The sequence below is a fragment of the Hordeum vulgare genome, chromosome 7H (assembly GCF_904849725.1).
Source record: "Hordeum vulgare subsp. vulgare chromosome 7H, MorexV3_pseudomolecules_assembly, whole genome shotgun sequence".
NCBI lineage: Eukaryota > Viridiplantae > Streptophyta > Magnoliopsida > Poales > Poaceae > Hordeum > Hordeum vulgare.
Window position 1 is genome coordinate 598103703 of NC_058524.1, and position 27758 is coordinate 598131460.

General features: G+C 46.0%; 2 protein-coding genes across 3 annotated transcripts; both read right to left on the reverse strand.

Annotated features, from left to right (window-relative positions):
* Positions 1-12554: 12554 nt before the first annotated feature.
* LOC123411102 (nuclear transcription factor Y subunit C-4-like) lies at positions 12555-15531 on the reverse strand. 2 transcript variants are annotated; one of them, XM_045104025.1, is made up of 2 exons: positions 15472-15531; positions 12555-14099 (listed from the first exon to the last, which is right to left on the reverse strand). In XM_045104025.1, the coding sequence occupies exon 2, from the start codon at positions 14049-14051 to the stop codon at positions 13269-13271; it is 783 nt and encodes a 260-aa protein (XP_044959960.1). In that variant the 5' UTR covers positions 14052-14099; positions 15472-15531; the 3' UTR covers positions 12555-13268. The 2 variants fall into 2 exon arrangements, with proteins under 2 accessions (XP_044959960.1, XP_044959959.1); XM_045104024.1 differs by lacking the exon at positions 15472-15531 and adding an exon at positions 14999-15381.
* A 1743-nt stretch (positions 15532-17274) lies between these two features.
* LOC123412656 (auxin response factor 13-like) lies at positions 17275-18746 on the reverse strand. The gene is made up of 2 exons (XM_045105599.1): positions 17844-18746; positions 17275-17697 (listed from the first exon to the last, which is right to left on the reverse strand). The coding sequence occupies exons 1-2, from the start codon at positions 18726-18728 to the stop codon at positions 17566-17568; spliced, it is 1017 nt and encodes a 338-aa protein (XP_044961534.1). The 5' UTR covers positions 18729-18746; the 3' UTR covers positions 17275-17565.
* Positions 18747-27758: the final 9012 nt, after the last annotated feature.

Below are 27758 nucleotides of genomic sequence, written 5' to 3' on the forward strand. Positions count from 1 at the left end.
ACAAAGGATCGAGAGTTAGTTTTGTTCCTTTTGGAAGATTTTCAAGCAAAATCTTCCACCTTTTAGTAGAACATGAAAACAATACATATATTCGTTGTATAATACCAAAGAATGTAATAGCTTGTTTGTAAGATTTTGCCATATCACAAAGAGTGAGATTCAAACTATGACAAGCACATGGCATATACAACGCTTTGGGGTTTTCTTTAAGCAAGCGACTCTGCACACCTTGGTATTGTCCCTTCATGTTGGAACCATTGTCATAACCTTGACCTCTCACATCAGCAACATTCAAATCAAAGGAACTCAATGTATCCAATAATACATTCAAAAGCCCCAATCCCGATGTGTCCTCAACCTTTAGGAACTCTAGGAAAAACTCCTCCACTCTCGGAATGTTGCTTGACATATTGACACAACGCACAATGAGAGTCATTTGTTCTTCATGGCTCACATCTGGGGTACAATCCAAGATAACCGAGAAATACTTGGCATCTTTAATGATCTTTAAAATAACCTTTCTCACAGCATCGACAAGAACTGAGATCAACTCATTCTGGATTTTGTGGCCAAGATAGTGATGATGAATTTCATTACTTTGAATGCATCGAATATGTTCTTGCATAACAGGATCAAATTCAACAATCATTTCAATCGTGCCCAAAAAATTACCATTATTATCTTGATACAACTTCTCGTTTGATCCACGAAATGCCAAAGTATGTTTTGCAAGAAACTTCACATCAGAAACTATTCTTACCAATACTTGTCTCCAACGCTCCTTCTCCTTTGCAATCTCCCTTTGCATATCATCATCAATTGTCTTGTTTTTGCTTAGTCTCAATGTAACTTCATTCCATGTATTCATGTTTGTTAAATGCTCAACGATGTTCTCATGTTCTTTGAGTCGCACACTCAAACGCTTCCAGTCATTCAATCCATCACATGCTAGCATAGACTTGCTCTGTTTTGTTTTGAACAACTTGCAACAAAAACAATATACTTTGTTCGCAGCTTTATGGTAAACCAACCACTTTCTGTCAACAAACTCACCATTACTTAATTTTCTGGAGTAGAAAGCATATGAAAAATGTCTACCAATGATGTCCTTCTCAAACTCCAGATTTGGTTCTCTAATAGGTCCCTTCTCAATTAAAATATCCCTTTTGGTATTGTCAAGAATTTCCCATGTTCTTGGATAAAAAATAAACAAAAGGGAATCTTCATGTTCATTATTAGCAGAAGGCTGCAAATTTTCCTCCATTGTACTGTCAGCATCAACTTCAAAATCTGTTTGCTCCCCTCTATTTGCGCCATCTTCATTGACCTCAATATGTGAATCGACATGCTCGGGATTACTTATTTGCCCTTGTTGTTCTGACATGCGTAGACGATCAGACGCGCTGTAGGGCAGCGGAGACGATCAGACGAAGCGTCGTGCGTCGAGGCAGGGATTTTGACGGACCGACGAACATGTTTCTCTCGTGTATTTTTTGACTGGGCCTCCTGAGCATATGATGATATACATACTATATTATGGCCCCCCTCCTCTATGGGCCCTAGGCCGTCGCCCCGCCGGCCTGTTGGGGAACGTCGCATGGGAAACAAAAATTTTCCTACGCGCACGAAGACCTATCATGGTGATGTCCATCTACGAGAGGGGATGAGTGATCTACGTACCCTTGTAGACCGTACAGCAGAAGCGTTAGTGAACGCGGTTGATGTAGTGGAACGTCCTGACGTTCCTCGATCCGCCCCGCGAACAATCCCGCGATCAGTCCCACGATCTAGTACCGAACGGACGGCACCTCCGCGTTCAGCACACGCACAGCTCGACGATGATCTCGGCCTTCTTGATCCAGCAAGAGAGACGGAGAGGTAGAAGAGTTCTCCGGCAGCGTGACGGCGCTCCGGAGGTTGGTGATGACCTTGTCTCAGCAGGGCTCCGCCCGAGCTCCGCAGAAACGCGATCTAGAGGAAAAACCGTGGAGGTATGTGGTCGGGCTGCCGTGGAAAAGTCGTCTCAAATCAGCCCTAAAACCTCCGTATATATAGGTGGGAGGGAGGGGACCTTGCCTTGGGGCTCAAGGAGCCCCAAGGGGGTCGGCCGAGCCAAGGGGGAAGGTCTCCCCCCCCAAACTGAGTTGGACTTGGTTTGGTGGGTGGGAGTCCTTCCTTCCCTTCCCACCTCCTCTTTTTTTTTTCTTTCTCTTTGATTTTTCTTTCTAATGCGCATAGGGTCCTTTTGGGCTGTCCCACCAGCCCACTAAGGGCTGGTGCGCCACCCTCATCGCCTATGGGCTTCCCCGGGGTGGGTTGCCCCCCCGGTGAACTCCCGGAACCCATTCGTCATTCCCGGTAACTCCGAAAACCTTCCGGTAATCAAATGAGGTCATCCTATATATCAATCTTCGTTTCCGGACCATTCCGGAAACCCTCGTGACGTCCGTGATCTCATACGGGACTCCGAACAACATTCGGTAACCAACCATATAACTCAAATACGCATAAAACACGTCGAACCTTAACTGTGCAGACCCTGCGGGTTCGAGAACTATGTAGACATGACCCGAGAGACTCCTCGGTCAATATCCAATAGCGGGACCTGGATGCCCATATTGGATCCTACATATTCTACGAAGAACTTATCGTTTGAACCTCAGTGCCAAGGATTCATATAATCCCATATGTCATTCCCTTTGTCCTTCGGTATGTTACTTGCCCGAGATTCGATCGTCAGTATCCACATACCTATTTCAATCTCGTTTACCGGCAAGTCTCTTTACTCGTTCCGTAATACAAGATCCCGCAACTTACACTAAGTCACATTGCTTGCAAGGCTTGTGTGTGATGTTGTATTACCGAGTGGGCCCCGAGATACCTCTCCGTCACACGGAGTGACAAATCCCAATCTTGATCCATACAAACTCAACTAACACCTTCGAAGATACCTATAGAGCATCTTTATAGTCACCCAGTTACGTTGCGACGTTTGATACACACAAAGTATTCCTCCGGTGTCAGTGAGTTATATGATCTCATGGTCATAGGAACAAATACTTGATACGCAGAAAACAGTAGCAACAAAATGACACGATCAACATGCTACGTCAGTTAGTTTGGGTCTAGTCCATCACGTGATTCTCCTAATGACGTGATCCAGTTATCAAGCAACAACACCTTGTTCATAATCAGAAGACACTGACTATCTTTGATCAACTGGCTAGCCAACTAGAGGCTTGCTAGGGACAGTGTTTTGTCTATGTATCCACACATGTAAATGAGTCTTCATTCAATACAATTATAGCATGGATAATAAACGATTATCTTGATACAGGAATTATAATAATAACTATATTTATTATTGCCTCTAGGGCATAATTCCAACAGTCTCCCACTTGCACTAGAGTCAATAATCTAGCCCTCACATCATCATGCGAATTACATTGTAATAAATCTAACACCCATACAGTTCTGGTGTTGATCATGCTTTGGCCGTGGAAGAGGTTTAGTCAGCGGGTGTGCTACATTCAGATCCGTGTGCACTTTGCATATATTTACGTCCTCCCCTTCGACGTAGTCGCGGATGAGGTTGAAGCGTCGTTTGATGTGTCTGGACTTCTTGTGAAACCGTGGTTCCTTTGCTAAGGCAATGGCACCCGTGTTATCACAGAACAAGGTTATTAGATTCAGTGCGCTTGGCACTACTCCAAGATCCGTCATGAACTGCTTCATCCAGACACCCTCCTTAGCCGCCTCCGAGGCAGCCATGTACTCCGCTTCACATGTAGAATCTGCTACGACGCTTTGCTTGGAACTGCACCAGCTTACCGCACCCCATTAAGAATAAATATGTATCCGGTTTGCGACTTAGAGTCGTCCGGATCTGTGTCAAAGCTTGCATCGACGTAACCTTTTACGGCGAGCTCTTCGTCACCTCCATACACGAGAAACATCTCCTTAGTCCTTTTCAGGTACTTCAGGATATTCTTGACCGTTGTCCAGTGATCCACTCCTGGATTACTCTGGAACCTACCTGCCATACTTATGGCCAGGCTAACGTCCGGTCTAGTGCACAACATTGCATACATGATAGAACCTATGGCTGAAGCATAGGGGACGGAGCGCATATGCTCTCTATCTTCATCAGTTGCTGGGCACTGAGTCTTACTCAACCTCGTACCTTGTAAAACTGGCAAGAACCCCTTCTTGGACTGTTCCATTTTGAACCTCTTCAAAACTTTATCAAGGTATGTGCTTTGTGAAAGTCCTATCAGGCGTTTTGATCTATCCCTATAGATCTTAATGCCTAGAATGTAAGCAGCTTCTCCTAGGTCCTTCATAGAGAAACTTTTATTCAAGTAATCCTTTATGCTCTCCAAAAACTCTACGTTGTTTCCAATCAGCAATATGTCATCCACATATAATATTAGAAACGCCACAGAGCTCCCACTCACTTTCTTATAAATACAAGATTCTCCAACCACTTGTATAAACCCAAATGCTTTGATCACCCTATCAAAGCGTTTGTTCCAACTCCGAGATGCTTGCACCAGTCCATAAATGGATCGCTGGAGCTTGCACACCTTGTTAGCATACTTAGGATCGACAAAACCTTCGGGTTGCATCATATACAATTCTTCCTTAAGGAAACCGTTAAGGAACGCCGTTTTGACATCCATCTGCCAGATTTCATAATCGAAAAATGCAGCTATTGCTAACATGATTCTGACGGACTTAAGCATCGCTACGGGTGAGAATGTCTCATCGTAGTCAACTCCTTGAACTTGTGAAAAACCCTTTGCCACAAGTCGAGCTTTATAAACGGTCACATTGCCGTCAGCGTCCGTCTTCCTCTTAAAGATCCATTTGTTCTGAATAGCCTTGCGGCCCTCAGGCAGTACCTCCAAAGTCCACACTTTGTTCTCATACATGGAGCCTATCTCGGACTTCATGGCTTCTAGCCATTTGTTGGAATCTGGGCCCACCATTGCTTCTTCATAATTTGCAGGTTCATTGTTGTCCAACAACATGATTGATAAGACGGGATTACCGTACCACTCTGGAGCGGTATGTGGTCTCGTCGACCTGCGTGGTTCGACAGAAACTTGAACCAGAGTTTCATGATCACCATCACTAACTTCCTCCTCAGCCGGTGTCGCAACGACAAAGGTTTCCCTTTGCCCTGCGCCACCATCCAGAGGGATGAGAGGTTCGACAACCTCGTCAAGTTCTATCTTCCTCCCACTCAATTCTCTCGAGAGAAACTCCTTCTCGAGAAAAGCTCCGTTTTTAGAAACAAACACTTTGCCCTCGGATTTGAGATAGAAGGTGTACCCAACTGTCTCTTTTGGTAACCTATGAAGACGCACTTTTCCGCTTTGGGTTCCAGCTTTTCAGGCTGAAGCTTTTTGACATAAGCATCACATCCCCAAACTTTAAGAAACGACAATTTTGGCCTTTTGCCATACCACAGTTCGTATGGTGTCGGCTCAACGGATTTTGATGGTGCCCTATTTAAAGTGAATGCAGCTGTTTCTAATGCATAACCCCAAAACGATAACGGCAAATCGGTAAGAGACATCATAGATCGCACCATCTCTAATAAAGTACGATTACGACGTTCGGACACACCATTACGCTGTGGTGTTCCAGGCGGTGTCAACTGTGAAACAATTCCACATTGTCTTAAGTGAGCACCAAACTCGAAACTCAGATATTCACCCCCACGATCAGACCGTAGGAACTTGATCTTCTTGTTACGATGATTTTCCACTTCACTCTGAAATTGCTTGAACTTTTCAAATGTTTCAGACTTGTGCTTCATCAAGTAGACATAACCATATCTACTCAAATCGTCAGTGAAGGTGAGAAAATAACGATATCCGCCGCGTGCCTCTACGCTCATCGGACCACACACATCGGTATGTATGATTTCCAACAAGTCACTTGCACGCTCCATTGTTCCGGAGAACGGAGTCTTAGTCATCTTGCCCATGAGGCATGGTTCGCACGTGTCAAGTGACTCCAAAAGTCCATCAGCATGGAGTTTCTTCATGCGCTTTACACCAATATGACCTAAGCGGCAGTGCCACAAAAATATGGCGCTATCATTGTTAACTCTAACTCTTTTGGTCTCAATGTTATGTATGTGTGTATCGCTATCAAGATTCAATATGAACAATCCTCTCACATTGGGTGCATGACCATAAAAGATGTTACTCATAGAAATAGAACAACCATTATTCTCTGACTTAAAAGAGTAACCGTCTCGCAATAAACAAGATCCAGATATAATGTTCATGCTCAACGCAGGCACTAAATAACAATGTTTTAAGTTCATCACTAATCCTGATGGTAACTGAAGTGAAACTGTGCCGACGGCGATTGCATCAACCTTGGAACCATTTCCTACGCGCATCGTCACTTCATCTTTCGCCAGCCTTCGTCTATTCCGCAGTTCCTGTTTCGAGTTGCAAATATGAGCAACAGAACCGGTATCAAATACCCAGGCACTACTACGAGAGCCGGTTAAGTACACATCAATAACATGTATATCAAATATACCTGATTTTACTTTGGCCACCTTCTTATCTGCCAGATACTTGGGGCAATTGCGCTTCCAGTGACCCATACCCTTGCAATAGTAACACTCCGTTTCAGACTTAGGTCCAGCTTTGGGTTTCTTCGTCGGATTGGCAACAGGCTTGCCGCTCTTCTTTGAATTACCCTTCTTTCCTTTGCCGTTTCTCTTAAAACTAGTGGTCTTATTCACCATCAACACTTGATGCTCTTTACGGAGTTCAGACTCTGCGACTTTCAGCATCGCAAACAACTCGCCGGGAGACTTGTTCATCCCTTGCATGTTGTAGTTCAACACAAAGCCTTTATAGCTTGGCGGCAGTGATTGAAGGATTCTGTGAGTGATAGCCTCTTGCGGGAGTTCAATCCCCAGCTCAGCTAGATGGTTTGAGTACCCAGACATTTTGAGCACATGTTCACTGACTCACGAGTTTTCCTCCATCTTGCAAGCATTGAATTTATCGGAGGTATCATACCTCTCGATCCGGGCGTTCTTCTGAAAGATAAACTTCAACTCCTGGAACATCTCAAATGCTCCATGACGCTCAAAGCGACGTTGAAGTCCCGGTTCTAAGCCATACAAGACTGCACATTGAACTACTGAGTAGTCCTCCTTACGTGCTAACCAAGCGTTCTTAACATCCTGATCATTCGTAGTGGGTGGTTCATCTCCTAGCGCAGCATTAAGGACATAATCCTTCTTCCCAGCTTGTAAGATTAGCTTAAGATTACGAGCCCAGTCTACAAAGTTGCTTCCATCATCTTTCAACTTAGCTTTCTCTAGGAACGTATTAAAATTCAGGGTGACTGTCGCGTGAGCCATGATCTACAACACAAATATATTCAAAGTGGACTTAGACTATGTTCAAGATAATTAGAGTTTAACTTAATCAAATTATTCGCTAAACTCCCACTCAAAAAATACATCTCTCTAGTCATTTGAGTGGTTCATGATCCACTTACACTAGCTCAAGTCCGATCATCACGTGAGTTGAGTATAGTTTCAGTGGTAAGCATCCCTATGCTAATCATATCATCTATATGATTCATGATCGACCTTTCGGTCTCATGTGTTCCGAGGCCATGTCTGCACATGCTAGGCTCGTCAAGCTTAACCCGAGTGTTCCGTGTGCGCAACTGTTTTGCACCCGTTGTATGTGAACGTTGAGTCTATCACACCCGATCATCACGTGGTGTCTCGAAACGACAAACTGTAGCAACGGTGCACAGTCGGGGAGAACACAATTTCGTCTTGAAATTTTAGTGAGAGATCACCTCATAATGCTACCGTCGTTCTAAGAAAAATAAGGTGCATAAAAGGATTAACATCACATGCAATTCATAAGTGACATGATATGGCCATCATCACGTGCTTCTTGATCTCCATCACCAAAGCACCGGCACGATCTTCTTGTCTCCGGCGCCACACCATGATCTCCATCAACGTGTTGCCATCGGGGTTGTCGTGCTACTCATGCTATTACTACTAAAGCTACATCCTAGCAAAATAGTAAACGCATCTGCATGCACAAACGTTAGTATAAAGACAACCCTATGGATCCTGCCGGTTGCCGTACCATCGACGTGCAAGTCGATATTATCTATTACAACATGATCATCTCATACATCCAATATATCACATCACATCGTTGGCCATATCACATCACAAGCATACCCTGCAAAAACAAGTTAGACATCCTCTAATTTTGTTGTTGCATGTTTTACGTGGTGACCATGGGTATCTAGTAGGATCGCATCTTACTTACGCAAACACCACAACGGAGATATATGAGTTGCTATTTAACCTCATCCAAGGACCTCCTCGGTCAAATCCGATTCAACTAAAGTTGGAGAAACCGACACTTGCCAGTCATCTTTGAGCAACGGGGTTACTCGTAGCGATGAAACCAGTCTCTCGTAAGCGTACGAGTAATGTCGGTCCAAGCCACTTCAATCCAACAATACCGCGGAATCAAGAAAAGACTAAGGAGGGCAGCAAAACGCACATCAGCGCCCACAAAAACTTTTGTGTTCTACTCGAGAAGACATCTACGCATGAACCTAGCTCATGATGCCACTCTTGGGGAACGTCGCATGGGAAACAAAAATTTTCCTACGCGCACGAAGACCTATCATGGTGATGTCCATCTACGAGAGGGGATGAGTGATCTACGTACCCTTGTAGACCGTACAACAGAAGCGTTAGTGAACGCGGTTGATGTAGTGGAACGTCCTCACGTCCCTCGATCCGCCCCGCGAACAATCCCGCGATCAGTCCCACGATCTAGTACCGAACGGACGGCACCTCCACGTTCAGCACACGTACAGCTCGACGATGATCTCGGCCTTCTTGATCCAGCAAGAGAGACGGAGAGGTAGAAGAGTTCTCCGGCAGCGTGACGGCGCTCCGGAGGTTGGTGGTGATCTTATCTCAGCAGGGCTCCGCCCGAGCTCCGCAGAAACGCGATCTAGAGGAAAAACCGTGAAGGTATGTGGTCGGGCTGCCGTGGAAAAGTCGTCTCAAATCAGCCCTAAAACCTCTGTATATATAGGTGGGAGGGAGGGGACCTTGCCTTGGGGCTCAAGGAGCCCCAAGGGGGTCGGCCGAGCCAAGGGGGAAGGTCTCCCCCCCAAACCGAGTTGGACTTGGTTTGGTGGGTGGGAGTCCTTCCTTCCCTTCCCACCTCCTCCTTTTTTTTTTCTTTCTCTTTGATTTTTCTTTCTAATGCGCATAGGGTCCTTTTGGGCTGTCCCACCAGCCCACTAAGGGCTGGTGCGCCACCCTCATGGCCTATGGGCTTCCCCGGGGTGGGTTGCCCCCCCGGTGAACTCCCGGAACCCATTCGTCATTCCCGGTACATTCCCGGTAACTCCGAAAACCTTCCGGTAATCAAATGAGGTCATCCTATATATCAATCTTCATTTCCGGACCATTCCGGAAACCCTCGTGACGTCCGTGATCTCATCCGGGACTCCGAACAACATTCGGTAACCAACCATATAACTCAAATACACATAAAACAACGTCGAACCTTAAGTGTGCAGACCCTGCGGGTTCGAGAACTATGTAGACATGACCCGAGAGACTCCTCGGTCAATATCCAATAGCGGGACCTGGATGCCCATATTGGATCCTACATATTCTACGAAGAACTTATCGTTTGAACCTCAGTGCCAAGGATTCATATAATCCCGTATGTCATTCCCTTTTTCCTTCGGTATGTTACTTGCCCGAGATTCAATCGTCAGTATCCACATACCTATTTCAATCTCGTTTACCGGAAAGTCTCTTTACTCGTTCCGTAATACAAGATCCCACAACTTACACTAAGTCACATTGCTTGCAAGGCTTGTGTGTGATGTTGTATTACCGAGTGGGCCCCGAGATACCTCTCCGTCACACGGAGTGACAAATCCCAGTCTTGATCCATACTAACTCAACTAACACCTTCGGAGATACCTGTAGAGCATCTTTATAGTCACCCAGTAACGTTGCGACGTTTGATACACACAAAGTATTTCTCCGGTGTCAGTGAGTTATATGATCTCATGGTCATAGGAACAAATACTTGACACGCAGAAAACAGTAGCAACAAAATGACACGATCAACATGCTACGTCTATTAGTTTGGGTCTAGTCCATCACGTGATTCTCCTAATGACGTGATCCAGTTATCAAGCAACAACACCTTGTTCATAATCAGAAGACACTGACTATCTTTGATCAACTGGCTAGCCAACTAGAGGCTTGCTAGGGACAGTGTTTTGTCTATGTATCCACACATGTAAATGAGTCTTCATTCAATACAATTATAGCATGGATAATAAACGATTATCTTGATACAGGAATTATAATAATAACTATATTTATTATTGCCTCTAGGGCATAATTCCAACACGGCCATACGTCAGGGCCGGCCCTGCCAAGGCGAGAGTAGGTTGTGGCAAGGCAGTTGACAAGGAAGGGATGACTGAAGAGGCTCTAGAATCGGAGAACGCACGGTGTGGGGCGCTAAGGCGAGAGTAGGCAGTGGCAAGGCAGTTGGTAAGGAAGGGATGGCTGAAGAGGCTCTAGGATCGAAGAAAGCAGGGCGTGGGCGCCAAGGCGAGAGTAAGCAGTGGCAAGGCAGTTGGCAAGGAAGGGATGGCTGAAGAGGCTCTAGGATCTGAGAAAGCAGGGTGTGGGGCGCCAAGGGGAGAGCAGGTAGTGGCAAGGCAGTTGGCAAGGAAAGGATGTCTAAAGAGGCTGTAGGATCGGAGAAAGCAGGGTGTGGGGTACCGCAGGCTGCAGCGGCGGACAAGGAGCGCTAAGAGGGCGGCAACTGCAGAAGCAAGAGGTGGAGGAATGGGGGTCATTATCTTTGTTTAGATTGTGGATGGAAAATGAAGGGGGCAATACTATGCAATTTCTTTTACCACTATACGAACGCGTCGAAGATAACTATGATGATACAAGGATAGATCAATCTCATCAACAAGAACGCAACGGAAAGGAAGTAGATGTTAGTGACGATCGTCGATTCCTGCAGCTAGATTAAGCATCCCAATCATGAGAATTTCCTCCACCAATCAAGAGTTGAAATAAATGATCCCTCTACGGTATCCACATGTATCAAAGTAGTGGTTCAACAACACTTCATCATCCAAGAAAAAAGATCGCCTAGAGAAACTAGAGGGGGGAGCGGGCTAGTGGTGCGCCTTCTACTTATCAACTAGAAGGAGAGACACAGAGAGATTGGGCACATGCCAGCGGGGAGGGGCGGCTACAAAGGATCGGTACACCAAGGGGTGCGCCACTTCCCTATACTTATAGGTGACAAAGATGTGATGTGGCTTGGAGAAAGGGCAACCCCAAGGGGGCGGTCAACCTAGGGAGGAGAGTCCTCCTCTCGCACCCCACACAACACTTTCATTGGCCCTCAAACAAACCGGTGTGTCCCACTTTGTGTCCAATTGGGCCCATGTGGCGAGTACCCCTTGACCCATCCAAGTGGCAGCCCACTAGGGCTCCTTTGGAACTTCTTGAAACCTTTTCGAAGCTTCCAAAGTCTTTTATAACATTCTGAGACTCTCCTCGTCATGACACTTTCAAACAAACTGTGAGGCTACCCTACACATATGGAACACTTTTGGAACTTTCCAGAGCTCTTCATTCGTACTTCTATGATCTTCTAGTTTTCTTACAAATCACTAGTCCTTAAGCGTGTGACCCTAGAGGTTCGATAATATAACCTGAAACACCTTTCGGTCAATAATTAACAACAGATCTGAACAACCATGCTAACTTCCACACATACACGATAATCTTTATGTATTGAACCTTTTTTCCACATACACTTCCCTTTGCTTCATGATAATTTTACCCGAGGCGAGATAGTATTTTTATGATCAACACTTTGATCACTATACCTATTATCCTCGTTATTGATTTTGTTTTTCTTTCTCTTTTCATTGTTTTGGCATCCCTATGATCACTATCACTATGTCTGCCTATACGATAATGGATACGGTAACACCAAGTGGGCCGGAGGAACAAATCCTGGTCTTGAATCATCGGAAACCTTGACATACTATTTCAAAGAAACCATCCGACATAAAGGTCTACAATATTCTCATGGTCAAAGGACGCGAGTAATCCTTAACATATTTTATGATAATACGACAACTAAGTGACGATGGGATTTCGTAGTACTATATAATAAGTATAGGGTCTATCCAACACCATTGTTATTTTGACTATGCGCACCACCGGGTGGATGGAAAATGGTCAGTGCTCTGCGCCGGCACGCCGGCCCAAACTTTCGGCCGGCCGCGCTCTCCAGGATGGGAAATGGCCAGTGCTCTGCACCGGCCAGAAACGTTTCCCATGGAAAATACAGGGTTTATGTGATCACGAAAAGCCATCATGTTCTGCTTACCCTTTTTGCATTCAGTTACTACATGCTCCAGCTGAATGACCGATAATCAACTTAATTTCATAAAACTCCATTGCACATTCGATTGAAGACAAAATTCAGCTGGAGCCTCAACATGATCTGAAATTTTTACCCTAGAAAAAAAAGATGATCTGAAAGTCACACAAGACGATAGGAACTGCAAGCAAACATGTCACTGAACACAGAGGCATCATGCCACTCAAGGTTTGGATATCAGAACGCCACTACCAGATGCCAACTCTTAGTTTGGTCGACACAGTATGGTAAATTTCAACCAATTGGTTCAGTCGATGGGAACACAAAGCTTTTCCTCACTCGCGTCCAGCCATGATGCTCTACAACCCCTCTGAATTCAGCTACTTGCTTATCATGCTTCAGTTGAATGATCATCAACTGTAGCTTCCGGAAACACCACCGTTGTACATTCAGCCAAGACCAATTCCATTCAGCTGCATCAGGATCAGAATACTTCATACATGGGAGTAGATCGCATAAACAGAGGCAGCATGGCACTCGACAATTGCATATCAAAAAGCGATCACCAGAATCCAGAGGCCAACTTTCAGTCTGAAGTAACGAAAATGGACACCGCGACAACAACAAAACTTCCATGAAGGAACTAGTAAATCTCTCCCGTTTCCGTTTCGACCGATGAAACAAACGATAAGCTAGCACAGAACCTGAACAAGATAAAATTAGATGATCTGGCTAAACTGAGGATATCGATTCTGGTGGTAGCTCACAATGTCGTCAGCCGCTTTCAGATTGCTGCTCTGCATCTGCATGACGGCCCTGCTGTTGCTGTTCCTGAGGATCTTGCCACACATACATAGGATGGCCCTGTGGCACCTGCTGGCCACCGTACACCATCGCTGCACCTGGAACCTGCTGCAGCTGCTGCGGATAGTAATTCGGGTACGCGTCAGCCGGAGCCCCCAAGGGCGGCTGCCCGACCCTGGGAAGCCCGATGCCCTCCTCCCTCGTCTCATCCATGGGAAATATGTCCACCAGGAAGTCGTAGACGTCGGTCCTGGTGATGGCAGCGGCGAGGTCGTTCTTCTGCAAGGTCCGGCGCTTGTTCTCCTCGGTGTGCATCCACGACCTCATCGTCAGCTCCAGGATGAATATCTCGCACGCCTTGGCGAACACCACCGGGGCTTCGGCCGAGATCATGCGGACGTCCTCGTCGGCCCTCATGATCTTCTTGATCCTGGCGAGCGGCAGGGTGTGGTTCTTGAAGTCGGTGTCCTGCTCGATCTCTGACAGTCGCTCGGCCAAGAACTGCTGCAGCTGACTCTGCTGCTGCTGCTGAAGCTGCTGGTTACATTGCTGCGCTTGCTCGTAGATAAGCTGGTTCTGAGCATTGAGCTGAGCTGGATTGGCAGGAAATGGTGCGGCTGGCTGTGAACCGGCAGGAGCGACGCCGGGAGCTGCGGCTACTGTTGCTGCAGGCGGACAGGCGGAGGAGGGATACACTTGTGATCCACCAGCAACGTCACCTATTGCAGGCTGAGGTTGTGAAGACGGTTCCATGTTCGCTCGTTGATCTTGCTCGTCCGAGAATCTATGGCCTTTCTTGCACTGAAAAGAAATGAAATCAACTCAATCTTAAAGTAATACAATCTTAATTAATTCTTAAAGACAGTTAGATAGAGCTAGCCTCCTAGGTTACAAAAATAAAACTTTGTGCGGTGTCTTTAGATGAATTTGATCACAGTGGTTCTTTAAGACCAGTTTCAAACACTGGATATATTTCTTTATTACGATCCTCCCGAAAAACTGTATGAAGATAATATCTGCTAGTTCAGAAACTGATCAGTTCCAAGTAACAGCACCAGAGCAGAAAACTGAAAATACGCAGGCAAAACCAAAACGGACCAGAAAAAACCAACAAACTAATCTGGCTACATTTCAACAGACATTCCCAGTCACAACAAATTTAGCATCTTCTCTTCTGTTACATCTTATTTGCTGTGCCCCTGAGAGTGACCTCTGGATAACATATAAGGTGTGTTCCTAAACATACATCTAAATTAAATTACAACCGGCAATAATTGTTCTTAATATATGAATGAAAGGCACTAAACTATCTATAAGATCATAACATAAACGGATTAGATTGTACAAGCAAATCTATAGTGGTAATGGCGGTTTCTAACTGCAGGCCGGGATAGCTAAGCTGAATCTGCCCACCAGATCGTTTTGAACAAAGAAAAAAAAACAGATGGTGACAAGACAAGGGTAAGAACGGATGTAATGCAGCTGGATAATATAAAAACCATATTCACATCATATACATATCAAAATGATAGATGAATATGTCTATTGAAAAAAGTGATATGAATACCAGCAGCGCACATGAATATACAGGGCAGAGATGGCTACAAAATCTGAATCATGAACAACAATTCAAATTTTGTTTCATGATATACAAAGATAATTTGTACATAAATATCAAGAGATGAATATTTTGATATTACCACCCGCACTCGTATCCCTTTCCGAGATGACATGGCATCATTCACACAAGGTTGACAGAACTCCAACTTCCCAATTCATTCAGCAGATCCCGTGGAATCCTTTCGATTGATAGTTCAATACTAAGAGAAATGTCTGAATCTGATAGTGATCCAGATCTTGGGTTCATGTTCTTCCTACAAACAAATCATATGCCAATCCAAGAAGAAGAATCCTACTACCTCTCAGACCGTGACAACTATGCTTTGGTGAATCAATTTCTGTGCCTAGTGGCGTCACCGATGATTGTTTGTCAGATTTATGACTACTTGATTAGTAAAGTAACAGCAGCTTACACCGTATTGGTATTTTTTGGTCTAAAAATTCTAAAGAATAGCAATTGGGGCATCACAAAGATCTAAAGAATATGCAGATGCGGATTTACTGCATAGCTAGATTGACATGTAAGTGAGAAAGAAAATTTTCAAATACATACCAGCGCAATATAGATTTCTTATGCACCCAAGAAATTCTCTTTTCGATTTGCACAAACCCTGGCAAAGAAAACGGTATATACCTTGATGGCAAGAAAGACGACAAGACGGCACAGCTGTGGGACAAGCCTGATTGCTACATGCTAATATGGAAAGCAATTAAAGATGCAGGCTGTCCTTGTCTTTTTGACCCTTTCTAGAGGTTTCCGGAAAGTATAGTTTTGATACATTCACTAGGAACGAGGCATGGATTTGCCATTACTTCATGATGAATATAGACATGTGGGTTGCACAAACTTATTTATTTTGATTAGTTATGCCAATTGGTGGTTTGCCTCGGACTCACGCCACGTGTTCCCATTTTTTCCATGATAAAGAAGACACTTAACAAATTAAAGAGAGTGATTGTATTACACTATTAGCTTGAGATTTGGATTTGTGGACCAGGCATAATTAGACTAGAACACAATGGGCTCAACCAGTCACATCTCGACAAGGGTTTGGCCAGGCTAGTAGCACTTTATTCGTCAAGCACACTATGTGGGGCCATGCATCAAGTTCAAGTCCCATACCAATGCAGGTGAATCATGTGATTGAACTGAGGAACAATTTTTTTAACATTAATTATGAGGAATTAAATTTTGGTTTCAGGCCCTCATTTGAAACTTCATATTATACTGGTATTTATCATATTTACATATTCGGTCATTCTGTGCCGAATTCTCAAAAATAATAATTCATGAACCACTCATTTATGATTTGGAACTGATTTGGTGATGATGAATCTCTGTAGACATGCAACTGGAACCATGTTAATTGAACTCACTTACATATTCCTCAATACGCACAATGGCAGGAATACAGAGGCAACACAGCCAACACTCTAAAGAGATTTGTCTCACGATATAGAAGATATCCCTAATACTATCTCATTTAACTTTTTCTTGCCACAATCTCAAATCATAATTGAGGGGCTATTCCCAGGAGAAATGTAGAGAGATTAGTAAGGTTCCTACCAGTGAAGTTCTGAGATAGTTAATAATGACTGCAATTTCGTCAAGTAAACTCAAGCTTTTATAACAATCTAATTAGTTCAATCAAAAGACAATATTATTTTGCGAGTATCCAAAAATTGCTGTCGACAAAATAAGCCGTGAGGACCATGCATACAGGCACAAGATGCAGGGCGAGTACGAGGTGGTTGTTTGGTATAAACAATGTGTTTCGTACTGCGTGTTCTGTATTTGAGAAAGAATAAATCAGCATGTAAGATATTGGAATCTTCAATGATTTCCTTTGAGCGAGCTGAATTTTCTGACTTATACAACCAGAGGGGAACACTTCATTGCATTGTCCACTTTGGCTTTGGTAGACACCAAATCAAACACACCCATCATGCTGTTGCGTTTGGTGAATGTCCACGATAAGACCCTCCCCTAAATGCAGTTAAGTGGTAGGAGATTAACAATTTACCAAATTACGGAGCAGCGAATGGCGTGCAAGCGCAAGGTGTCCTAACTGAAGGGTGGAATTTTCAGTAAGCTGAGCGCCCCAGTTTGACCCAGGAGACAGGGTTTTCAAAAGAATACTATTTTTAGCAGGCAACCTATCTTCAGACTAAATTCAACTCACTTTCTATCACATATGTGGGAACAAATATACACACCAACGATGCGCACAAGTGTCAGGAGGAGAAGTAATCAGACTAGCACGAGGGTTTTACAACAGCTCCAAGAAAGAAAATCCACTGGTTTCAAGAAGTGGTGTGTGTGCAAAAATAAATGGAAATAAGTGAACGAAGAAACTTCAAAATAAACACACTGAAATAAGGAGTTTCACACTGAAGTGACATAATGCTGAATACATCAGGCTATTTGGCATTCATTTGGACAAATGATAAATAGACCATCAAAGGACGGACGACAAATGGTTCGCCGGTACATACCGGAACCAGTAAAAGGAGTTTTGCGATGAATTTAAGCTGCAAAAAAGGTTTTTTTTTTGTGGTCCAATCAACTCCTTGCCGTGATGAGGCTACACTACTTAGAACCACTTTCCTGTGAAGCGAGAATGCTACCAAACAGCTTGATTCCTTTTCATGTCGATGCTACCGGAGGCACGGTATGGGAGATCCTGCGTCTCTTGGCATCATGAGTCCCTTGGGGTTCGACTTGCCACATGTTGATTGCAGCAGCAGGTGTTGAAGACGTGGAGGCATCCCAATCCACCTGCCAACAGAAAAATGTACTATGAGACACTGCTGAATCAATTCAGTTTTAGTGTAGGAACGCATGCAACACCAGGGTATCAATCAGTATAGAATGACTCCTGAATAACCATTTTCAGATTCAGAGAGGATTCTGAAAAGCAATACCTGCAGATTACGCCATGTAGTCCCTGGGTTGACTGCAGCGATGGTGCCCGTCTTGGTCACGCCGGCCGCCGACCCCTGTTCCTGTTCCTGGAGATGCACGACCTCGTCCTTGGGCCGAAGGCGGACCGGCATGTCCACCTCCCACTTGGTCCCAGCGGCAGCTTCCACCACCGCTCGCGGCACGATGAATGGATCGACGCCCCGCCCTGGGTAGTAGGTGACGGTGAAGGCGTTCCCTTGGATTGCCAGCTGCGACGCCTCCGCAACCTCTTCAACCCCCCATGCGATGTTGTGCGGCGCGGCGAGACGAAGGTCGACGAGGATCTCGCCGTCGGGGGGGCAGCTGACGAACAGGATGGTGTCCTTCACTTTGACGCCCTTGTGCTCCACAAACTTCTTCCACTGTCCTTTGAGCAAACGCTTGGTGCCCTCATTCTTGCGCACCATGTCCCATGAGTGTCCGCTGATGTCCTGGATCTTGAGCTGCTGCTCGTTTTGCCCGGCCTGGAACGGCAGAAACACGGCCTCGCACGCCTTGGGGATGCCAAGGTAACACCTTTGCTTGTCGGACTCTTGTATGGTCTTGGCGAAGAAAAGGAACCTGCCCGGCGGCGGCGCGGGGTTGTGGTCGTCGGCCGCGGGCGGGTCGTCGGCTGCGGGCTGAGGCTGGAGGGAGATCCGGGCGCAAGGCTCGTCGCCGTCCGTGAAGTAGTTGATGGAAGCGACGGTACAGGGGACGCCGTGGCCCTCCGGCTCGGCGGTGCCAGGCCACTGCTCGGCATGGCCCCGAGCGAAGTAGCAGACTTTGGTGCCCTGCGGCGGGAGGCGGGAAAGCGCGACAATGGATGCTGCCCGGACGCGGTCGACAGTGCTTTGGGCTGCCATCGCTTGAAGTGGGGCGGAAGAACCTGCATGCACGGAGGAAATGAGTCAAGACGCTGCATTTTCTTTTTCACATCTATTCAACGGCACTTCACGCAAACGAGCTCAGCAGCGGCTCCGGCGGGCTAGGGTCGAAGAAAAACGGCGGTTGGCCTGTGGAAACAGAGCGGCTGCGCGCGGGATGCAGAGGAAGCACACGCTCGCCTCGCGCGGAGGCAACCAGCGCAGCAGAGGCGAAATAGGGAGCTGAGCGCGGCGACGCGCGGGGCAGGCGATGCCGCGCGCGCGGCGAGCGAGGCCATCGGCCATCTGGCAGGGTGTTCACGAGTGCTCACGGGCGAGCACGGCAGGGCATGGGCGGGATCCGGAGCGGGAGCCCGAGCTGCACCATCTCTGAAGATAAATTCAGAGTTTTTGCCTTGGAGGAAGGGGAGCATGGTGATGGCAAGGCCCCGGTGAGCTCTACGGATCGCAAAAGATGGCAAGAATAGGCAGCAAGAAATACGGATGTTACCTAACTACCTTAGACAAGTCGAGGACGTCTGGGAATCAGTTATGTGACGGAGACGAGGTGAGGAACTCCGGCGAACCTCCTGATCCGGGGCTGCAGGTGAAGAAGAGGAAGCAGGGGCGTCGCGGTCGTCGTCCTCGGGCTCGGATTGGCACGGAAATGGGGCTGGGGCGGCGACGGAGAGCTCGGGGACGCGTACGACGAGGCCTGCAGGGCTGCTACGCCGGCGGCGAGGTAATAGCCGAGCCGGCCATGTCGTCAAGTTGGAGCAGCAGCAGGCGCGGGGGCGGCAGAGAGGGACAGGGGGAAACCCTAGGCGAGGGGGGGGTTCGGGTCTTATAGGAGGGGGGCGCGACGGGGGCTCTGCCCTCGTGGCCATGGCGGGGCTCTGCCTCCTTTTTTTTACTGTGAGAGGGAGTGCTCGTGAGGTGGAAGAAAGGAGGGGCATTGAGAGGCTGACAGGTGGGGCTAGGGACACGTCCACGTGGGATTACCGCGAGGAGGCGAGCGAGGGGAGGCTGTTGCTGTGCTGGGCTGCGGCCCAGGTTAGCCTTTTCTCTCCTTCTCCGATTCTTTTCCATTTTCCAAATAGAGAAGGTATGGAAAAAAGTCAGAGACCAAATGAGAGGGTTTAAATATAAAACAAAAATACTCACGGGACCCTGGATTTATTATCCGTTCAAAAAAATAGATCTGGGAATTTTCAGAGATAGGACAATAATTCAAGTTTGAATTAAGGCAATTTTGAATCCAACCAAAACAATTTAAAAATGGCTGAAATTTGGAGGAGGGCTTGAAGGAATATTTATAAGTTTTAGAAAATTAGGGAACATTGAAATATGGCAGTACAATCAAAATTGCAAAAATAATAAGAAATAAGGAGTGAGGGGTTTTGTTGGTTGAAAATAGTTTGAAGTATCAATCTGAAAGGCGAGATCACAATGTTTGATATCATAATAGCACTTGTGATGGGACTCAGAAGCTTTAAGATTATCCCGAATGACACGTCACATTTCTCCCACTTCGTAGATCATGTCATTACCAAGGAGTTGATGCTCACCGGTTTCAGACCAATTGAACGGGGTACGACACTTCCTGCCATACAGAATCTCGAAAGGAGCCTTGCCGAAACTTGCTTGGAAACTGTTATTATATGAGAACTCAACAAACGGGAGACGATCTTCTCACTTAATGCCAAAAGAAATCACACAAGCTCTGAGCACGTCTTCAATAATTCGATTGAGTCTTTCCACTTGACCGCTAGCTAGTATGAGGATGGAAGGCTATGTTGAAGCGGATCATTAAGCCCATTGCCTTCTGGAAAGAATCCCAAAACCTACAAGTAAAGATGCTTCCATGGTCTAAGGTGATAAGTTTAGGAATGCCATGAAAGGAGACAATTCTTGAGGTGTACAACTCTGCCAATTGAGATGCACTTATTGACTCCTTGGCCGAAAGGAAGTGGACGACTTTTGTGAGCTTGTCAACGATCATGAAGATAGCATCATTTCCCTTCTTGGACTTGGGAAAACCGGTGACAAAATCCATCTCAATATGATCAAATTTCCACTCAGGAATTGGAAGAGGTTGGAGGATGCCTGATGGACATTGATGTTCCGCCTTCACTCTGCGGCACACATCACACTCGTTTACGAATTGATGAATTTCTTGCTTCATACAAGTCCACTAGAAGGTTTTCTTGAGATACTTATACATCTTGGAATTACCTGGATGGATGGACAAGACATAATTGTGTGCTCTATCCAATATGACTTTCCTGAACTCTCCCTTTGGAACCAGAAGGCGGTCCTCAAAGAACAAAGTATCTCTTTCATCCAGACGGAAGCACTTATACTTGCGAATGCCCTCGGCGATACCATCTTTAACCTTCTTCACCATAGCATCAAGAAGTTGATCTTGGAGAAGTTAATCTTCCAAGGTCGGGGAAACTTGAAGGTTGGCAAGAAAAACTTGAGGAACTACTTGAAGATTGAGCTTCCGGAAAGCTTCACAAAGATCAGGCTAGAAAGGCTTGAGAATAAGACTCATGTAGTACAAGTGTCTGCTCAAAGCGTTTGCAATCAAATTAGCTTTGCCTGGAGTGTACGTGATGCTCGGATTGTACTCTTGGATCATTTTCACCCAACGTGTTTGCCGAAGATTAAGGTTCGATTGAGTGAAAATGTACTTGAGACTCTTTTGATCGGTGAAGACCTCAACCGACCTTCCCAATAAGAGGTGTCTCCAAGTCATCGAGACATGGACAACTGCTGCCAACTCAAGATGGTGGGTGGGGTAGTTCTTCTCATTAGCGCTTCAGCTGGCGGGAGCTATAGGCTACCACTTTCCTCTCTTGCATTAGAATGTTGGAAATATGCCCTAGGGAAATAATAAATTGGTTATTATCATATTTCCCTCTTTATGATAAACGTCTATTATCCATGCTAGAATTGTATTAATCGAAAACTCAGATACGTGTGTGGATAGATAGACAATACTATGTCCCTAGTGAGCCTCTACTAGACTAGCTCATTGATCAAAGATGGTTAAGGTTTCCTAGCCATAGACATGAGTTGTCATTTGATAATGGGGTCACATCATTAGGAGAATGATGTGATGTAAAAGACCCAAACCGTAAGCATAGCATTTGATCGTATCACTTAGTTTATTGCTATTGCTTTCTTCATGTCAAGTATCTGTTCCTAAGACCATGATATCATGCAACTCCCTGACTCTAGAGGAATGCCTTGTGTGTATCAAACATCACTTCGTAACTGTGTGATTATAAAGGTACTCTACAGGTATCTCCGAGGGTGTCTGTTGGGTCAGCATGGATCGAGACTGGGATTTGTCACTCTAAATGACAGAGAGGTATCTCTGGGCCCTCTTGGTAATACAACATCACAATAAGCTTGAAAGAAATGTGACTAAGCAGTTAGTCACGGGATCTTGTATTATGGAATGAGTAAAGAGACTTGATGGTAACAAGATTGAACTAGGTATGGAGATACTGATGCTCGAATCTCGGGCAAGTAACATACCGATGGACAAAGGGAACTACATACGGGATTAACTGAATCCTTGACATCATGGTTGAACCGATGAAGATCTTTGTTGAATATGTAGGAACCGCTATGGGAATCTAGGTCCCTATATTGGTTATTGGACAGAGAGGTGTCTCGGTCATGTGTACATGATTCTCGAACCCGCAGGGTCCACATGCTTAACATTCGTTGACGTTACAGTAGTATTGTGATATGTACGTTGGTTACCGAATGTTGTTCGGAGTCTCGGGTGAGATTCTGGATGTCACGAGGAGTTCCATAATGGTCCGAAGGTAAATATTTATATATGTGAAGTCCTATTTTGATCACCGAAAAAGTTTCGGGCATTACTAGTAGTGTACCGGGGTGCCGAAAAGGGTTCCGGGGTCCATCGGCCCTGGGGCCACATGGGCCATAGGGGGTGCGCCCTAGCCAGCTTGGGCCAGGTGCATCATACCCTAAAGGAGAATTAGGCTTGGGGGCAAGAGTCCCAAAGGGACAATGCACCCTGGAGGTGCCTTAGAGGAAGGGGACTCCTCCCTTCGTTGTGAAGGGAGGACACCTCCCTTGGCCGTCGCCCCTCCCTTGGAGGAGGGGTCAAGGCTGCGCCTCCTCTCTCCCCCTTGCCTCCTATATATAGTGGAGGGGAGGGCTGCACACACCAATTCCTACGCCCCGGTGGCAGCCCTCCCTCTCCCTATTACTCTGTTTCCTCCCCAGATTGTATCTACGATAGCGCTTAGCGAAGCCATGCCAGGATTGCTCCACCACGCTGTTGTGCTGGTTGAGATCCCATCTACTTCCCCCTCTCTTGCTGGATCAAGGAGGAGATGTCATCGAGCCGCACGTGTGCTGAACGTGGAGGTGACGTTCGTTTGATGTTGGATCAGATTGGATCGTGAAGAGTACGACTACATCAATCGTGTTATATATGCTTCCGCTTAGCAATCTACAAGGATATGTAGATACACTCCCCCTCTCATAGCTATGCATGTCCATGGATAGATCTTGTGTGTGCGTAGGAACATTTTTGTTTCCCATGCAACATTCCCCAACACAGAACACCACCAAGTGTAGGATCCGAAGTATATCTAGAGGGGGGGGGGGGTGATTAGACTACTTGACCAAATAAAAATTCTAGCATTTTACAAATTTTAATTGTACGCAAGTTTTAGCAATTATAGCAAGTCAAGCACACCCCGCATATGCAAGTCTAAGAGTATAGCAGCGGAAAGTAAAGACATGCATATATAAGTATAGGTAATGGTAGGATGATCAAAGGAAATTGGGACACGAAGATTTTTCCCGTGGTTCCAATAGCCGGTGCTATCGTACGTCCATGCTGATGGAGACTTCAACCCACGAGGGTAACGGTTGCGCGAGTCCATGGAGGGCTCCACCCATGAAGGGTCCACAAAGAAGCAACCTTGTGTATTCCATCAGGGCTTACGTCCACGAAGGAGTAGCTTCACCCGGGATAGATCTTCACGTAGTAGGCGATCTCCTTGCCCTTACAAAATTCTTGGTTCAATTCCACACGAAGTCGGAGGCTCCCAAGTGACACCTAACCAATCTAGGAGACACCACTCTCCAAAAGGTAATAGATGTGGTACGAATGATGAACGCCTTGCTCTTGTGCTTCAAAAGATAGTCTTTTCAACACTCAATCTCTCTCACACAGACTTGGCTTGGTAGAAGAGATTGATTGGGTTGAAAGCAACTTAGTAGGCTAGAAATCAAGATTCATATGGTTGGAGTGGAGGATCACTAGTGCAACACAGTGCTATACAAACAGTTTTTAACCCCTTTCCTTGACGTAGTTCTAAACCATCGCCTTGCATGTGTGGGCGATAGGGGGGTCAATCCCACACGACACGGACAAAACCGTCAGCGATGGTGACCAACGAATGCAAATGATCTACAAACATAATCATGTGTGGTGTAGGAACATGTCACATACATAATATTTTGGGCGTGCGTGTGGGATTTGGAATCAGTCACACACGTCTAACACGAGTCAGTCACGTCTAATTTCTCATAAAAATAAACGGTGTTTGGCCTTTTATCATTTACGAGACATTGCCTAATCCACACGGGCCATGGTATAAATTGAGTGTGATATGTTCATCATGCACACCAGATTTCCCTGGTAACCGTGTGCCATGCATGATACATCGGACACGTTTCCTAAATTTTTTATGGATGGGATCATCTTTGCATCGGGCACGGTTTCCTGTAGGCACACATGTGAGATAAGGTGCTATCACAAACGATTGAGGAGATCGTATGTGAAAAGGATCGAGATGGACCTAGAGGGGGCGGTGAATAGGTACAAAACCAAATTTTAACAATTACTTAGCAATTTTAGGCAAACGTGCGGAATATGAGTGTAGGCCTAATAATTGCTACGACATGGAGTAAGTTATCTAGAGTGAAGTAAGGCAAGCGGTAAACAATAATCAAATACAAGTACGTAATAAGGATTAACACAAGTAGAGAGTTAGGGTTAGGAATAACCTAAACTCCAAGAGAGACAAGGATGTATCCCGATGTTCACTTCCTTGGAGGGAAGCTACGTCACCGTTAGAGGGGCGGATGTTACCACGAAGGCACACAAACGCCACGAAGGCTCACCCTATTCTCCCTTTGAGATAACTCCACGAAGGCGTTTCTCAACCACTAGTGGTAAGCCTTGAGGTGGCTTCCAAACCTTCACAAACTTTCCGGGGGAAATCACAATGGTTTGATTCCTCTCCGAAGACTCCTACCGCCTAGGAGTCTCCAACCTCCAAGAGTAACAAGATCACGGGGATTGCTCAAAACTTGCTCAAATCACAAATCACTTTGGTGGGAAGGAGGATATGGAGACGATCTATCTTTTGATTGGAACAACACTCAAAGGGACTCACAAATGCTCTTGGGATCTAGGATTTGGTGTAGACAAGAGTGAGTGAGAGGAAAGGTGTTCTTGGATGTATTCTAGCTGTGCTGAACACTATTTCACGAGGTGGGAGAAGAGTATATATAGTGGGGAGTGAAAAACAGCCGTTGGGGAAACTTTAAGTCACACAGGGTCCGGACATCCGACAGTTGTCGGAAGTCCGGAGGTCTGCGAGGGGTCGGATGTCCGACAGGGGTCGGTCGTCTGAGGCCTGTAGATATGACTGAAGATACTGTAAATTGAACAGCGACCGGACGTCCGGAGAGGACCGAAAATCCGAGTTATTCGACTCAACTTCTACTGGTGGGAGGTTCCGGATTTCCGAAGGGGAACGGACGTCCGGCCCTCGGACGTCCGGAGAGAGCCGGAAATCCGAGTTATAGAGCTCATGTTCTTCTGGTGCAGGGCTCCGGATTTCCGGGGCTGGTCGGACGTCCGGCCCTCGGATGTCCGGAGGGAGCCGGATTTCCGAGTTATATGACTCACAAACTTCTGGTGAAGGGGTACGGATTTCCGAAGCCTGCCGGTCGTCCGACCCTCGGATGTCCGGAGGGAGCCGGATTTCCGAGGCAATAGACCTGTTTTGAGATAAGAACAGAGAGGAGAATATGTGGTATTGGGTATGACAGTGAAGATGTGGTACGAGCAAGTTCATCGCAAAACCTGTGATCCCCTCTTAATAGATCGGGATCCCTATACTCAATATCAGTAAACTCAAAAGAATAGTCTACATCATCTTTTCTTAATCCCGAGCCTTCTCGAAATATAAATCCCAATCTTCTCAAACAACCTTTGGCACATAATTCTCAATCTACTAAAGTACTTGCCATCCTGAGATACACTCAACAAATAGGATTAGTTTCCTATGTATGTGTTGTCATTAACACCAAAAGTCGATTAGGGGCATAGTATGCACTTTCAATCTCCCCCTTTTTGGTAGTTGATGACAACATATACATAGGTCTAAAAAAGATTTAACATACATTATAGTCTAGGAGATATTTAGTACGGAGCTCCCCCTAAGTATATGCATGATAAAATATCGAAGCTCCCCTTTAATGTGTTTATCGAACATATAATGGATCAACATGTAAAGATAATAGATCATCATAGAAGTAGTGGAGCAAAACATAATAATAGTCTATGATGATATCATAGCAATCCATAGAAATCACAATCATTCATAAGTAGCCATACATGAGTTTATCCATTACATTAAATCTCCAAAGACTAAAAACTACGATACATTACTCCCCCTTTGGCACCAAGTACCAAAAAGGGAGGCACCAACAGCACCAACCACGCTCAGAGCTCATCAGCATCATCATCAGCATCATCAGGCAAGCCACTGCCACCAGCCTCGTCAAGGAAATCAGCCCACCCAGGACCAGATGGGAAGCCAAAATGAGTAGGAGGAGCAGCAGGAGGGGCCTCATCATCACTCACATCAAGAGCGCCCGAGTCTCTCAGACGAGCCTTGAGGGCATTCTTGGAGGAGACTAAGCGAGAAACCACATCATGGGTTTGACCACATTGGAAAGAGATGACCTTCATCATAGCAGAATGTGCCTTGCCAAGGAATTTGGCAATGCGACCGAGAGGAGCGGAGCTAGATGAGGGGGTGGCTGACCGGGCAGCAGTGCGGCGAGTGGATGTGGAGGATGAGGGGGTTTTCTTGGGAGCATAGTTATCCTCCATGTGAGCGGGAATGACCCACTTGCGATGTGTGTGAGTGACAGCCACAGAGAAATCAGCAACATGATTAATAAGAGCCTGGATGAAGGGGGCATGAGGAAAGGCTCGCTTGTACTGAAAGCTAGCAAGCCGAATCTCATGCCATAGAAAATGAGGCACATTAATTTTGCCCTTGGGGTGCTCGAACAAGTGAGACATGATGTCAATACAATAGCCACTGCAAGAACCCTTATCACCCATCTTGGGATAGATGGTGCGGATGAGACACTGAAAAATGATGAAATAAGGTGAGCGCCAGATGGATACCTAGTTAAGGTCCTTCATGCGTTCATCCGCATCAAGATCACTTAGTGGTTTGAGAAGATACCCACACGCCTCAATGGACTTATGCGCATGGTTAGGATCATCCCTATGTATTTTGAAGCCGGAGTTGGGGAAACCAAGTGCGGCAACAAATGTATCATAAGTAGCTGTGAAGCGAACGTCAGAGGTGATCCAGCTGACAGTGTGGTTTGGACCAAAGTAGCATGTGGCATAAAACTGGTGAATGGCAGCAGCATTAAAGTCGCGATGAAAGGCAAACGGGGCGGCAAGCCCCGATGCCTCAATAAGCTCAATGGCACCCGGATATTTCACCGGGTGCGTGCGAATATGCTCAACATCAATATAGAGATGAACAGATAAACCCTTAGGAACTATGACTGTGGTAAAAATGTCCGCCTGGACGTGTGTGCGGAAACGTGAGTCCGTAGAGTCACGTACGACAGCGTATGGATCAAGGTCGCGGCGCAAAGTGAGGTATGAAGCCGCGCCAAGTGTGGTGAAGTTCGTGATTGCACGAC

Excerpts from the sequence above, each read along its gene's own strand:
- LOC123411102 (XM_045104024.1), bottom strand. The coding sequence starts at position 15,031 with ATGTCATCTCGGAAAGGGATACGAGTGCGGGTG. Across the intron at positions 14,100-14,998 it reads AAGGGATACGAGTGCGGGTG|TGCAAGAAAGGCCATAGATT; the intron begins GTAATATCAAAA and ends ATTTCTTTTCAG.
- LOC123412656 (XM_045105599.1), bottom strand. The coding sequence starts at position 18,728 with ATGGCAGCCCAAAGCACTGTCGACCGCGTCCGGGCAGCATCCATTGTC. Across the intron at positions 17,698-17,843 it reads CTACATGGCGTAATCTGCAG|GTGGATTGGGATGCCTCCAC; the intron begins GTATTGCTTTTC and ends TTCTGTTGGCAG.